We start from the raw sequence: 15361 nt of genomic DNA on the forward strand, positions 1-15361 counted from the left end.
GTCCAAAACACTTCTGTTCCCAAGCTTTTCTGGATAAGGGATACTCAACCTGTCTTCTCACCTTCATCTTTGCAGCACCTAGTGAGGTACCTGGTAGAGAATCACCATTCAATAATATTTGTCTTAACAAACTTGTTATTTGCCTCTAAAATGTTTACCTGAGTACAAAGAGATGAATCGCACACAGATATCTAGTCAAATATAATCTAGTCAAACTGTACTTCTCGGCACTATAATTTAATTGCTTTACGAAAGACGATTTATAAAAAGACACCACTGCAAAGTAGAAATAAATCATTTTAATGTTTATTTTTTCACTTCTATTAATTGATTATTGATTTCTACACAAGTGTATGCATCTAGTTTGACTTGCTTCATATTTATTTTCCAACATGGTGCAATCTTCAGCATGAGGTGCACGAAGTACCTTGTCCTCAAAGAGCTTGATCAACTTGAACATTTTCAAAGAGCTCTATAAGGCAGCTCAGCATGGCAGTTTTTTACTGAAATCTCTTATCTGGAAGATGGCAAAATAGACCCGGACCTTCCCGAGCCCACTGGTTGCTTGTATTCATATCACAGCTCGCTTGAGTAAGTGGTAACGACAGAATAATAAGCAGATTGCTCCAAACCCAGCTGGGTGAGATAGCTTCATTTTGGAAAATCAACTGAATCAGGAAAACCTTCCTAATGGTATAATTTGTTCCAGAGTTCTTTGGATACTTAAGAAGGGAAATATTAATCCTTGTGCACAGTCTTTTGTTACAAACACTCTTATTTATGGTATTTTGGAGTTTTCTTCTCCAGCCGTCATTCTCTGGTGAGGTGACTGACTGTACCCCATGCAGGATTGAAAGCATGAAGAAATCTCCTTTCTTAATCAGAGCTGGTGACCGCCTTCTCATTTCCTGCCAAATGGATCAGACCACACTTTTAACCCTATGGAAAGACACAGGAACAAAAACAGGATTCATTTTTAAATGTCCTTCCACTTTCCTCCACCCCAAACAAACAAAACGACATCAGAATTGAGCTGTGCAATTTACAGTGTAGTTTGAGATGGTGCGAGCAGGCTGCCGGAACCCTGCCATTAAATGGCCAGGAAGCCATGGCAGCCATAAGGGACTTTTAAATGGCTCAGGAATTGTACCCCATAATAGGAAGACCTACATCTGGCCTAGTTAAAAATAAACAAATAAAAAAGAATGTTGCCACAGATTATAAGAGCTTTGGTTAATAAATGAGAAACCTCTCATTCCTGGCTAACTTGAATCCTCTTAAAGGAACTAACCATTCAGTCATAAAGGAAGCTTTTTAGCCCTTGTGCAAAGCAGAACCCCACATCAATTCAAATAGCTGACAAGTAAACACTATTTTCCCATGAGGGGAGTGTTTAAATAGGTGCTTGGTAAATAAGTCGGCCAAACAGCTATTCGTGTCTCATATCTAATCGCGCACTTGTTAACATTTTTATGCCCACTTATAAAATGGAAAAGAGGAACCTGGCAAACATGCAAAAAGTATTCTGGAGTGAAATATTAGAATGGAGTCTTGGGTGGCATCTGTAAATGGCAACCGTTGAGAAATAAATAGCAAAATCACAATCTTGTCTCTAAGCTAAAAGGCATTTTCCTACTCTCCATGCCAAGGCAAATACACACTAACCACACAACACAGTAGTACAAATGAGATACGGTTTTGATTTTTTTTTTTTTTTTCAGTTTACCTGGTGGCTGCACATCCTCTTGAACAATTCCAGCCCGATTTATGGCTTGCTCCCTCTCTGAGAAACACGAGACAAACATCATTCTTTAGAGGTGGGGCGGGGAGAGAAACATCTTTGTATTTACATGGGACACTTAGAAAACAGTATTTAGGAGGGCTGTTAAATTCAGATATGCTATTATGCAGAGCTTTTAGGTTGTGGAAGTTAGATCCTATAATGCAAAAGAGATTGGGTATTTTCAAAAGAATAAAGGAATCCATACTTCAAAAGAAAAGCTCCCCAACTAACATCTTTTCTCTGTGATCTCAGCATTTTGGAAAGACAAGAAAACAACAACAACAAAAGAACAATTTTGAAAGAACTGGTGGGTGTGGTATCACGAGGGAGAAGCTGCTGAATTGGAGCAACAAGTACAATGAAGAAAACGATGTAGTTTATAAGTCTACAATGCACTCCACTGAAGGCCTAGGCTCAGAGCTAAATATGCTATGTGTTTGATAGGAAATAGAGCAGAAAATTAATCTTTGGGTGGGTGGCTTTGGTTTGGATAATTGAAGCTTCCCTAATTGACTGCAGGTGCTGTGCCAATTAGTAAGCGCATTGTAGCGACAGCAACTAAACCCGTCTCTTTGGAGATGTACAACAGGCAAGGGCCAAGAGAAATTGGGCATTTCATATCTGTGGGCTTGAAGCACTCTGACACGTCTTTCTAAGTGGTTTAGAATAAACCCAAGGTCTGTGAAAACAAAGAGTTATTATTTTAAGTCTCTTGACAAACAAATGGCAGTTTTTCAGGAGAAAGTCTTAGAGCTGAAGGACGTTTACAACTAAATTATAGTAACGAAATGTCGTAATCGGACCTTTGTTTTAATCAGGCTGATTATTTCTTTAAATCCACATTTAGTTCTTATTTAGTATCAGGCCATTTTATTTACTCTGGCCTCTGGATTCTCATAAAGTTACACAAACATAAAGGTACAAGAAACAGGGTTTGGCCAAATCTAATATTCATTGAACTTGCTTCTCTAGTCATGTGACAGACAGAAAGTCAATCCCAAATGACCGACCTGATAGTTTTATCAATACTAAGTTTTGCTGTGGCAAATAAAACACTGGACAACAGGGATTATGGGAATCCTGATATCCAAGTCTAAGGGGGATGGAGAGAACACATAGGATACTCAGGCCTATTACAGGCAACAAGTGGCCTGATGGTTTCACTGTTCCTCTCTGAAAAAGAGCAGGTAAATGGCAACCAAGATTCTCTCAAGATATATCAAAAGATTTCTTCCACCTAGAGTGGATATTATGGAGCCTCTAAAATGTTAGACTTTCTGAAATAACTCAACACAAAAGGTGTCCTCATTTCTGAAGACATTAAATCATTGTAGAACTGAGCCCCACCACCCTATAGACATGTAAGTCTCAAAGCATGGATGTCTTGAACATGCTCTTGGAAGATGCCAACATGTAAAAGCCCACAGTCATCAGCCTTGCCAGGAACAAAAATAGAAATAATTTTCTATAACTAAAAGGTCTATTTTCTGATACTATGGAAGAGGGAAGATTTGAGTTTTTTTTTTTTTTTTTTTAAGATTTGAGTTTTAAAAAATAATTACCAGAAAGCATTCTAGACTTAGAGATTTAATAAAATCAGACATCCTGGTGTACCAAACATGTTCTCCAGAGGCAGGTACTGCAAAGCAAAAGAAGCTGGCAGACTGCCAAGCATCAAAGGAAGCTGACTTTTGGTGGCAAGGACAGAATGCCTAATTGTGTTCTAACCTCTTATGATGCAATGGAGAACCAAGTGAAGAGAAAGAAATCCGTGTCTTCACACTTTCTTGCTAATTGCTAATGAGGCTGAAGCAAGGCGGAAGATTTATTTTAAATAGACCATAATCTCTTTATAATCCTTGTCCTAATGCAACCACCTCTGTAGTTTGGCTTGGTCAGGAAATTTAAACCACTTTGCTGAGCCAGTTCCTACCAAATGATAACCAGGTATTAGCGTCCTATCTACATCCCCTGGTTCTTTAATCCATTAATGTTTTATAAATACTCTAAGGCCAAAGCAGTCTTATGTAAATTCATGATATAACACAAAGACACTTTATTTTGTGAATGCAGAATACGCTAAAAGGAAAACGGAACCTAGCCCCTCACGATTTAGCAATGCATCTTGATTGAGGTTGACAGTAAGTTTCTATTTCCCTATCTTTGGAAAACAGCAAATGTATATAAACCTCAGAAAAAGGGTAATGGCAGAAGTCAGGGGTTTAACTATGTAAACAAATCAGGATAAACATATTAACAACTTCACTAGTGAGTACATTTCGATCAGGAGAGAAATGATTTAAACCCAACTATGGCACACTGGGTAAAAAAACTCCCCACTCCAGAGTCTCAGCAAGCCCGACTCTGCCCCCTGGTGCTAAGGCAGTGGTGTGATTTGTAATTTTAATTGAGGACGTTATCTCTAGTCCAGGGGCCAAAGTGTAATATTAAAACTAGTAATACATGCAGACTGGCTGATTTTTTTTTTTTTTGTACGGTAGTAAAAGAATCTACCTAATAATTTTTAAGTCTTTGAAAACAAAAACATATCCTTATATTAAATGTCCACACCGGGAAATATATTGACTGTGTGACTTGTTACTTGAACATTCACAACAATGCAACTACTGCAGGATACCCAAGCCCCAACTCCCTCAGCAGTCTCAGGATTACTGGTTGAGGGTGCTCTAGTGGAGGATCAGCAGATAGAAACCTAAAATAAAAAAGCAAATGAAAGCTGGTGCAGTGTATGACCTTGGGAACCTACCTCCCCATTTCCTCCTGCCAATAAATAGTTAAAATAAAAGCAATTCCACAGGGCGCAGTGGCTCACACCTGTAATCCTAGCACTTTAGGAGGCCGAGGCGGGCAGATCACCTGAGGTCAAGAGTTCAAGCCCAGCCTAGCCAACATAACGAAACCCTATCTCTACTAAAAATACAAAAATTAGCCAGGCATGGTGGCAGGTGCCCACAATCCCAGCTACTTGGGAGGCTGAGGCAGGAGAATCACTTGAACCTGGGGGGCGGCTGTTGCAGTGAGCTGAGATCGCGCCACTGCACTCCCGCCTGGGTGAAGGAGCAAAACTCTGTCTCAAAAAAGAAAAATAAATAAATGAAATAAATAAAATAAAATAAAAGCAACTCACAATTTGAACTGCGACAAATGGCAAAATTTGAACGTGGGCTGTATATTCCATACAAGTTGAATATATTCCCTTATCTGAAATTGGTTGGGAACAGAATTGGTTTGGATTTAGGATTTTTTTCAGATTTTGGAATATTTGCATATATATATAACAAGGTATCTTGGGGATGGGATCCAAGTCTAAACATTAAATTCGTTTGTTTCATATACATCTTATATACATAGACTGAAGATAATTTTATACAATGTTTTTAATAATTTTGTGCATGAAACTAAATTTATATTAAGTACTTATGTGTGGAATTTTCTACTTGTGTCATTTTGGAGCTCAAAAAATTTCAGATTTTGGGGCATTTTCCATTTTCAGATTAGAAATGCTCAAACTGTAACAGCACTGCATCAATGTTAAATTTCCTAGATTGGAAAACCGTATTGTGATTATGTAAGAGAATGTCCTCGTTCTTCAGAAATACAGGCTGAAGTGTTTAGGAATGAAAGCTCCCAATGTCTTCAACCTACTCTCAAATGGTTCAGCAAAATAACAGTAATAATTATAATATATAGAAATATAACTGTATCTGTATATATCTATATATGTTATATATGGGGGAGAAAGCAAATGTGGCAAAATGTTAACAACTGGTAAATCAAGGTGAAGGACAAAATAGGAATTTACTGCACTGTTCTTGGATCTTTCGTCAGTTTGAGATTCTTTTATTTATTAATTTATTTATTTTGAGATGGAGTCTTGCTCTGTCACCCAGGCTGGAGTACAGTGGTGTGATCTCGGCTCACTGCAATGTCTGCCTCCCAGGTTCAAGTTTGAGTTTCTTTCTTAACTAACAAAAACCACATAACTGTACAACACGCATAGGAAAGTCCAACACCATTTTGACTCTTCCATGGTGATTATTTCAAAGAAGCGATCTTTTAAAAAGTAGCAAATATAAAATTGCTTTCAAAAGTTTTCAGGGCAGCCATGTTGCTGCTGGTACCTAGACAGATGCCATCTGCCTCTGGGGTATTCCAGAACTGGAGGTTCACTGGTGGCGAGTGGGAACCAGGGGCCAAGGGGAAGCCATATGACCACAGAAGCAAGTGTGACGAGAAAGAACCAGGGACTGAGGGGGAAACCAAATGACCACAGCAGCAAGTGGGACCCAGTTGGCTGAAGGGGACCAAGTGGGCACCTGAAGCACTGCACTCCTCCCAACAGTGTCAACAGGTCTGTTTCCTCACTGGAGCCTGCTTGAATCCAGGGAACTGTGTAATGCCAGTTAGAAAACAAGACCAGGTCAGCCTGTGCATTTCATTCAATTATATGGGGAAAGGACTGAAAAGCATATTCTAAGTGCCTGGCATGTCATAGGGAAAATGTTCTTACAAGGTAAGCATTCTTTCTGCATCCGGTGATTTCTAGTACCCTGTGCTGCCTAGGCAGAGCATCCTTTCGGGCCACGGCAGCAAGGTGCAGCAGAAATCAGCAGGACCAAGAAGCAGCAGCACTGAGGCCTCATAGCTCTCCCCTGTGGCCTTTCACTTGGCTGGCTGTTGAACATTCTTCACTGTCTCAAGGCATCGTGAGACAGGGCATTAAGTACAGGCAAGGTCAAGGGAGTTAGGGTCTAGTGTCCCCCCAGCAACTAATGTGCTGAGTAACCTTGGACAAGTCACTAAATGAGGGGATGGAAATGAGCTCAAACCCCTTCTGGCAAAACCCTATGATTTTATGCTTCTGAACATCCAATTAAAATTTCAAATGAACAAGATCACAGAAAATATCTTATTCTGTCTAATTTCACAGGCTGGCCTCAAATGCATGCTATTTGTAAAAGGCCATATTCAGGGTCACTGTCTAGTTCTAGGAAACAAAGACAGATTAGCCATCTGTACTCTTCCCTAACTGTGACCTCTGCAGACCAAACACACCATGCCAACACGGTGAAAGCTAAAAAGCGTCTGGGACTCCCTCCAGAAGTACAGCAGAACTGTACCCAGACTTCTGGTTTTGGGTCACTGACCCACTGATGCCATCATCTGCCCAGTGCTCATTTCAGTACTTGAGGTATCATGTACAGAACTGACCTTGTACTCCACAGAACACTCAGGAAAGCCTTGCTGAGTTAACAAAAGAGCTGAAGATCATGCTGAATGCCAAAATGAAATCCAATAAGGCAGTCTGATGATAGTGGGTGCCTGCTCTGCAACCGCGGATCTCCTTGGCTTTGTTTCACCTAAACAGGCTTCCCCTTCTTTTCTGCTGCCTGTATGCTTGTTCCAGCAGAGACCCTGGAACGTACCTGTCCCCATACCCATGCTGGCAGAGGTGAAGGGCCTGAACCGATCTGACACTTGGCTCTACATGGACTGCCTTGCCAGTTGCCGGCCCTAAGTCTTGCTTTTACGAGTAACCCAGTTCTCAGGGACTAGGCTTCTGCCCTGTCCATCCAAGAATTGATGGCCTTCTGCCCAGTAGTCTCAGAATCCTGGGGTGTGAAATGTATGAAGGACAGTCAGGACAGAAGGCCTAACAAGAAAGGCTAACAGGAGTGGCTGAAAGGCAGGAGCAAAAGAGCAAACCCAGGAGGACCTTCCACAGTGGAGACGCCCAGGGAAGACAGTGCTCCAAGGAGGGAGAGGATGGCCTAGAGTTGGTGCCTCTTACTCATAAATGACCTGACTTCCTGTGTCAGAAAGGGAATAGACGCCATCACCTGGAAGTGCCCACAACTTGCCAACATAAAACCTAGATATGGCAGCATCCACGCCATCCTTCCTCCTGAGCTGGTGGAAGAGGTGCCCTGCCTTTGGTCCACAGTTCTTTCCTCTACCTGAGCTCAGGATCCTATGCCACCTCCCACTCTGTGGACTGTCTTCTCTCTCTAGCAGCTTTCTCTGTCTAAGACTTTCTTGGCCCTCCACCTCTTCCAGCCAAAACTAAAACAAAACTTTTTCCAGACCCTGTCACCTGCTGGAAACTTTGCCATTCTCCTCTCCATACAGCCAAACATCTATAAATAGTCAACTTAATACACTATTTACTCTTCAATCCACTGCAACCTGCCTTCTGCCTACTTCCAAACCACTGAAAGCATGTTTAACAATATAACCAATCACTTTTAACCTCTTTGTGTTAAATATAATAGATATTTTCACTTACCTCTTTTACTGTCTCTAAGCAGCCTAACCCTGCTGACCACACTCCCTTTTCATGAAGAGCTGTCTTTATGGGGCTTGTGACTGACGCCTCTCCTGGTTTGAAACCTGTCTAGCCACTCCTCCTCAGTCTTCTTAGTGGGCCTTTCTCCTCCTCTGACCGCCTGTGCTTCAGCCCTTCTGACACTGGTGTTCCCCAGCACACTGTCCCGGGCCAGCTTGCCCCTTAAAATCTCTGAATGCTGCCTGGGAACCCTTACCTACTGCAGAGACCTGATTCCCAGCCACATACTGATGATGCTCCATCTCCAGCTGCAGCTCACATCCGGCGTCTCAGCCCCAGATCGGTATAGCCCACTGTCCATGGGAAGTCTCCAAGAGCATATCAACTACCTCAACCTCAAAAGCTACCTAAATGCCCAAAAGCAAACTAACTTGTCTTTTCACCCCTAAAACCAATTCCTTCTTGTTAATGACCAGCATCTCCATCTCCTCAGCTGCTGGAGCCAGAACACTGGGTGCCATTCTCCTTCTTTGCCCCGTAGCTAATCAGCCACAAAGCCCTGTAGAGTTTACTTTTTTTCCTGTGTTTTAAATGAGACAGAGTTGCGCTCTGCTGCCCAGGTTGGTTTGAACTCCTGGGCTCAAGCGATCCTCCTGCCTCAGCCTCCCAAACTGCTGGGATTACAGATGTGAGCCACCACACCCACCAGTTTGCTTCTTAAATGTGGCTCCCAAATGCAGTCACTTCTCTCCACTTCCATAGCCACCACTCTGGTTTAGGGTACAGTCACCTCTCCCTGAGGTCACAGGAAATACAGCCTTCCTGTACCTGGCCTTCCTGTCCCCAGATTTGACCCTTCCAGCTTCTAGTTCACATATAATCAATCCGAGTGATGCTTGTAAAGAGTGAATATGATCACTGCTCTTAATAACATACAGTCCTCTGTTGCTCAACTGTGTGAGTACATTCCGAGAAATGCATCCTTAGGGGATTTCGTTGTTGTGCGACCATCACAGAGTGTACCTGCACAAAACTAGACAGCGTAGCCTACTACACACCCAGGCTATGTGATATAGCCTATTGTTCCTAGGCTACAAACCTGTACAGCATGGTACTGTACTGAATACTGCAGGCAACTGTAAACACGGTAAGGATTTATATATCTAAATATAGCTGAACTAGAAAAGGTACAGTAAAAACACTGTATATTTTCCAAATGGTATTCCCATAAAGGATATTTACCATGAATAAAGTTTGCAGGACTGGGAGTTGCTCTGGGCGGGTGAGTGAGTGAGTGAGTGGTGAGCGAATGTGAAGGCCTAGGACATTACTGTATACTACTGCACTCTATAAACACTGCACACTTAGGCTACACTACATTTATTTTTTTAAATTTCTTTCTTCAGTAATAAATGAACCTCAGCTAACTTTTTTACGTTGTAAACTGTTTAATTTTTAAATCATTTTGACTCTTATAATAATATTTAGTTTAAAGCACAAACATGTATAGCTGTATGAAAATATTTTCTTTCTTTATATATCTTCATTCTATAGGCATCTTTCTATTTTAAAATTATTATTATTTTTTCCTTTTTGAACTTTTGTGTGAGAAACTAAGATACAACACATATATTAGCGTAGGCCCACACAGGGTCGGGATCATCAGGGAATCACTAGGCGACAGGAATTTTTCAGCACCATGATAATCTTTTGGGACCACTGTCATACACGTGGTCCATCGCAGGCCAAAATATGATGCAGCACATAACTATACTTCAATAACCCTCCGCTGGCTGGACTTCCAAGACACCAAAGCGTTATTAGAGCACTGTAATTAAGCAAGTGAGATGATCAAATGTGGATGATGTGACAACAAACTTTTCAAAACCCACAGCAGAAGACCTGCAGTTCTATACATTTTCCAACAGACAAAAACAGAGTTTCCCAGTTACAAATTCTTACCAGAGAAGTAGTAACAGATGTATGTCAGAAGGAAGAAAACTGAAGCTAGAAAGGAGTGAGATGTAAGAAGGGTCGGTAAGTAAAGAACGCAGGTGAAGATAAACAGTCAGTGACCAGATACAGTAGTCCTGGTGTTAACTGATTTGCTGAGTGATAGGCACCAGGCAGGACAAATATATTATGAAAGGTGCATGGGACAAAGGCTAAGGCATTATAAGGACCTTGTATTGTTCAAGAGTAAAGATACTGGCTAACTCTAAACTTTAATTACAAAAGAACACAAATAGAATTTAAAACTTTCAAACCAGTAGAGGGAAGAGAAGAATAAAGGCGGCTTGAGGCAGAAAAGAAGAAAAAAGGAAGCATAGAAATAGAAGAGAAGGTCGGGCGCAGTGGCTCATGCCTGTAATCCTAACACTTTGGGAGGCTGAGGCCGCCGGATTGCCTCAGCTCAGGAGTTTGAGACCAGCCTGGGCAACATGGTGAAACCCCATCTCTACTAAAACACAGAAAAAAAAAAAAAAAATAGCTGGGTGTGGCGGCATGCGCCTGTAATCCCAGTTATTTGGGAGGCTGAGGCAGAAGAACGGCTTGAACCTAGGAGGCACAGGATGCAGTGAGCCGAGATCTTGCCACTGCAGTACAACCTGGCGACAGAGCAAGACTCTGTCTCTAAAAAAAAAAAAAATATATATATATATATATATACACACACACACATATATATAAAAAACACAAAATAAGGTGATAAAAATAAATGCAAACATGTCAGTAAATAGAATAAATTAAAATTAATCAAATCTAATAGTTAAAAGAGATTAACAGGTCAGATTAAAATATCTAGTTTATGTTGGTTCTAAGATATTCACATAAGGACAAAGGCTGCATGTATGAGGAGAGAAATAGATAAGCCAGGAAAATATTAGAAGAAATCTGGGCTGAGCACAATGGCTCACGCCTGTAATCCCAGCACTTTGGGAGGCTGAGGTGGGTGGATCAACTGAGGTTAGGAGTCCGAGACCAGCCTGGCCAACATGGTGAGATCCCATCTCTACTAAAAAATGCAAAAAATAGCCAGGTGTGGTGGTGGGTGCCTGTAATCCCAGCTACTCAGGAGGCTGAGGCAGGAGAATTGCTAGAACCTGGGAAGCGGAGGTTGCAGTGAGCTAAGATTGCACCATTGCACTCCAGCCTCCAGCCTGCCTCCAGCCTGGGCATCAACAGCGAAACTCCGTCTCAAAAAAAAAAAAAAAAAAAAAAGAAAGGAATCGGTAGCACAATAAAATCAGATAAAATAGAGATGGGGAAGAACAGTGGAAATAAAGAGAATTCTTATATAATAATACTTAGAAAAAATTATCCAGAATATTCTAGATTGTACGCACCTAATAACATGGCCACAGGACATCCAAATTCAAACAGAATTAAGAAGCTTGATCTGTAATTAACACACACAGATACAGAACTCTGTACCCAACAATAGCCACCATTCCAAGCACACAGGCAATATTTACAAAAACTGACCTGTACCAGGCCCCAAAGCAAATCTTGACCAGTGTCAGAGAATCCAAATCATATAGTCCACGTTCTCTGACCACAAATGCAAATAAGATAGAGACCAGCAACCAAAAGTCACCAGAAAAGACCATTGTGGCTGCTAGGTAGAGAATGGGCAGTAGGTGGGGCACAGTGGAAGCAGCTCAGTCCCAGGAATGGGTGGAGCGAGGTGGACAGGACAAGGGTGGGAAGAGCACGATAGAAGGAAGTGACTGACCATGTTGTTTGGTTAGGTGCAGCCCACACCCAGCACAGTGCCAGGTACCTAGCGATTGCCAGAATCCAGGTTTCTTCTAAAAAACAGAGTGAGATACTAAATAAATGCTAGTTGAATATGTTGGAATGAGCTGAAGCTCCGACCACACAGTGGGTTTCCGTGACCTGATAATGAACACCTCACCCCAGTTTACTGTGAGGTCAGCCAGCTCCAGGCCTATCCACCTGCTAAAATCTCCATGTCTCACATTTCTGCCCTTGTGGCTCATTATTTTGTAAACATTTTAATGAAATGTCTAATATAAGACTATACTAGGTGTTCCACACCTGTTACCTCATTTAATTCACCCCAAACCCTGTAAATTCAATCCAGTGAACTACACTGCTACAGATGAGGAAACAGGCAGGGCTCAGAGAGCTGAAGTAACTTAGATGAGGGTCATTCATCTAGTAGGCTATGTAGACACTCATCTCCCCTACTGCCTTTTCTTGCCCCCTTAGACAAGCAGTATGCTATCTTGGTTTAGGGATTAAGGATACTAATTCAAGTCCCAGATCTGTGACTCATCAGCCGTGGGTCCTTGTGCAAGTAATTTAACTGTTTCGCACCTCAGTTTATCCACATATAAAATGGGGATGATGATCATATAGCAGCTGCCACAAAGGGCTGTTATCAACACTAAATGGGTTAATACATAGGAAGTGCTTACAAGAGTGCCAAACATACAGTAAACTTCCCACAAATATTACCTGTTCAGCAATATTTACCTGTTTAAAAGAATCAGTTGCCGGCACTGAAGGCAAAAACTCTGTGTAAACACTCTGCCCATTACAAATGTTACAGCAGTCAGTTTGTAACACTACCACTTTGGGAGGCTGAGGCAGAAAGATCGCTTGAGGTGAAGCACTTAAGACCAATGTGGCAAACATAGCAGAACCCTGTCTCTACTAAAAATACAAAAATCAGCCAGGACTGGTGGTGCACACCTGATTCCCAGCTACTTGGGAGGCTGAGGCACAAGAATTGCTTGAACCCGGGAGGCAGAGGTTGCAGCGAGCCAAGATCATGCCACTGCACTCCAGCCTGGGTGACAGAGCAAGACTCTGTCTCAGAAAAAAGAATCAGTTATGATCCCCAGAACAGAGTTGGCCAAATTAATCAAAATGGAACCAGAGGCTGGGCATGGTGGCTCACACCTATAATCCCAACACTTAGGGAGGCCAAGGCAGGTGGATCACCTGAGGTCAGGAGTTCAAGACCAGCCTGGCCAACATGGCCAAACCCCATCTCTACTAAAAAATACAAAAATTAGTTGGGCATGGTGGTGAGCGCCTGTAATTTCAGCTACTCAGGAGGCTGAAGCAGGAGAACTGCTTGAACCTGGGAGGAGGAGACCGCAGTGCGCTGAAATGAGGCCACTGCACTCCACCCTGGGTGACAGCGGAAAAAAAGAAAAGAAAAAAAAAAAAGGACCAGAAAAGCGGGAAGGCACAGACTGCCTTCCAGTTAAACATGCAGATATTATAGTTACATTCACTAAATGTTCACCCACCGATGAACATCACCTGATTTGTCTGTCTCAAGACATTCAGACAACCACAGATTCTGGAGTATCCCTAAAAGACTGTTACTAGGATACACAGTACACGCCCACATCTTGACCATCTCACCTCAAGCAGGGTTTCTCAACCAAGGCACCACTCGAATTTTAAGCTGGGTAATTCTTTGTCATGGGGGTCTGTCTTGTATGCACTGCAAAAAGTTTAGCAGTATCCCTGGCGTCTATCCACAAGAAACCAGTAGCAACACTTGACACCCCCATCCCAAGTTGTGACAGGCAAAAATGTCTCCAGATTGAGCCAAATAGCCTGAGGGACAAAATCACTCCTAGATAAGAACCAACAGCTCTAGTTTTCAGAACTGACTTTTCCAATGGGATGCAAAGCAGACCCTTTGTCCCAAGTTCTAGTGGCCTTAATATCATCGCTGGGGCAGGCGTCCGGTGAAGAAGGATGGTGGCAACAGATCCCGCAGGGCATCACACAGCCCACCTTACTCCCACACATGGTGCATGCAGATAAGCTGGAAGGCAGAACACAGTGGCCATTTCAGTCTTGGCTAATGAGAAGAAGCTACAAGGAAATCTGAGTGGGCACTTAAAACGCTCTGCCTCCAGAAACCGACTGCTTTAACATTTGCAATGGGCAGAACGTTTACACGGAGCTTTCGCCTTCAATTCGCCAAGCTTTCAGTGTCCGTTAATATTCCCAAAGGGCAGGGTTGGCCCTCTTCCATCTTCAAGACGATTCGAGTTTCCTGGTGAACAAAAATGAGCCTCTAATGCCTAATATTTTCTCTCTGACAGATGGTTTCAGATGTATCAAAGTGCTAATCCTTGCTGAGATATAGGTCTCAAGGAAGAAGAGTTTGGCTTTTAGAATGATAGGACTGGAATGATTAAGAAGGAAAATTACTCCCAGGATATTCACCATTACCATGTGAGCAACCGGCTTAAAACGAAGGAAACCAGCAGAATCGGAAAAACAATTTGAGGAAAAAGAAGAGAAAAAACTAAAAGCCCCAGGTTAACATTTGGGTTTGAAACAGTCCCGCTCAAAAAACATCTTTGGGAGTGGAAATGAAGTGCAGTAAAAGCACCTTTCTGCTCAGGAGGATCAGGGTTCCATCTGGCTCCCCCAGTCACCATTTCCAGCCTAAATGCTCCAAGAAGACTCCGGACAGAGGCCTGGGGTAGGATATATTTGCCTTGTCACTTGCTGTGTGACCTTGGGAACGTTATAAAACCTCTGAGCCTCAGTTCCCTTATTTGTAAAATGGGTATGTTTTACATACATACTTCAAGGTGAGCTTGTGCAAATGAAACGATCCAACATATGCGTAACCTGACGTATAATAGGCATGCAGTGAATTTTAACTGTAAATATGAACTAGTACTTAGCGTTGACTTCTGAGAGGACTGCTTTCATATACATGACCACCTGAGTCTCACAGGAGGCTCGGCACTTTACTATAGATGATGTAGTTATTAATATTCACAGATGAGGATACTGAGGGTCCCAGAGGTTGAGCAACTTGTCCACGGTCACAAAGCTGCACATGGCAGGATTCGAACCTGGCTCTCCCTAACCCTCGAGCCAAGTTCTTTCCACGGCACCACGTGGAGCTCACGGAGGGGGAGGTGTGTATGGGGGGGTCAGGTCACCGCACGGGGTCAGAGATCACTCACTGTAGTCTTCCAATCTCATTAGGGGTCGGAAGTAGATGGGATAGAAGGCGGCGCCGATCAGGGAGACGAAGCCGCCGAAAATGAGCGCGGTGCGCAGGTTCCGGGACATGGCGTTGCGCCCCGGGCTGCCCTGACCCGCCGACCGCCCCGCACTCTCGGAAACCTGGCTACCGACGGCCGGCCCGTGACCCCGCTCGGAAGAGGCTGAGAGGCTTTCGCTTCCGGGCCTTGGGGGAGGGACGAGGAGGAGGGGCGAAGCGGGGAGCGAGACAGGGGTGGAGTCAGAGG

General features: G+C 42.9%; 1 protein-coding gene across 2 annotated transcripts; it reads right to left on the reverse strand.

The window, feature by feature from the left end:
- Positions 1-284: 284 nt before the first annotated feature.
- Positions 285-15311, reverse strand: LOC105487973 (small integral membrane protein 20). Of its 2 annotated transcripts, XM_011751627.2 has the most exons (3): positions 15074-15297; positions 1727-1783; positions 285-939 (listed from the first exon to the last, which is right to left on the reverse strand). In XM_011751627.2, the coding sequence occupies exons 1-3, from the start codon at positions 15180-15182 to the stop codon at positions 902-904; spliced, it is 204 nt and encodes a 67-aa protein (XP_011749929.2). In that variant the 5' UTR covers positions 15183-15297; the 3' UTR covers positions 285-901. The 2 variants fall into 2 exon arrangements, with proteins under 2 accessions (XP_011749929.2, XP_070949879.1); XM_071093778.1 differs by lacking the exon at positions 1727-1783 and having other exon boundaries at positions 15074-15311.
- Between the last annotated feature and the right edge of the window lie 50 nt (positions 15312-15361).

Source organism: Macaca nemestrina, chromosome 3 (genome assembly GCF_043159975.1).
Source record: "Macaca nemestrina isolate mMacNem1 chromosome 3, mMacNem.hap1, whole genome shotgun sequence".
NCBI lineage: Eukaryota > Metazoa > Chordata > Mammalia > Primates > Cercopithecidae > Macaca > Macaca nemestrina.

What these genes read in the sequence shown, in the direction of transcription:
- LOC105487973 (XM_011751627.2), bottom strand. Translation starts at nt 15,182, where the DNA reads ATGTCCCGGAACCTGCGCACCGCGCTCATTTTCGGCGGCTTCGTCTCC. An exon ending in AATGAGATTGGAAGACTACA is followed by an intron (nt 1,784 to 15,073) that starts GTGAGTGATCTC and finishes CGTGTTTCTCAG; the next exon opens with AGAGGGAGCAAGCCATAAAT. An exon ending in AGAGGATGTGCAGCCACCAG is followed by an intron (nt 940 to 1,726) that starts GTAAACTGAAAA and finishes GTCTTTCCATAG; the next exon opens with GGTTAAAAGTGTGGTCTGAT.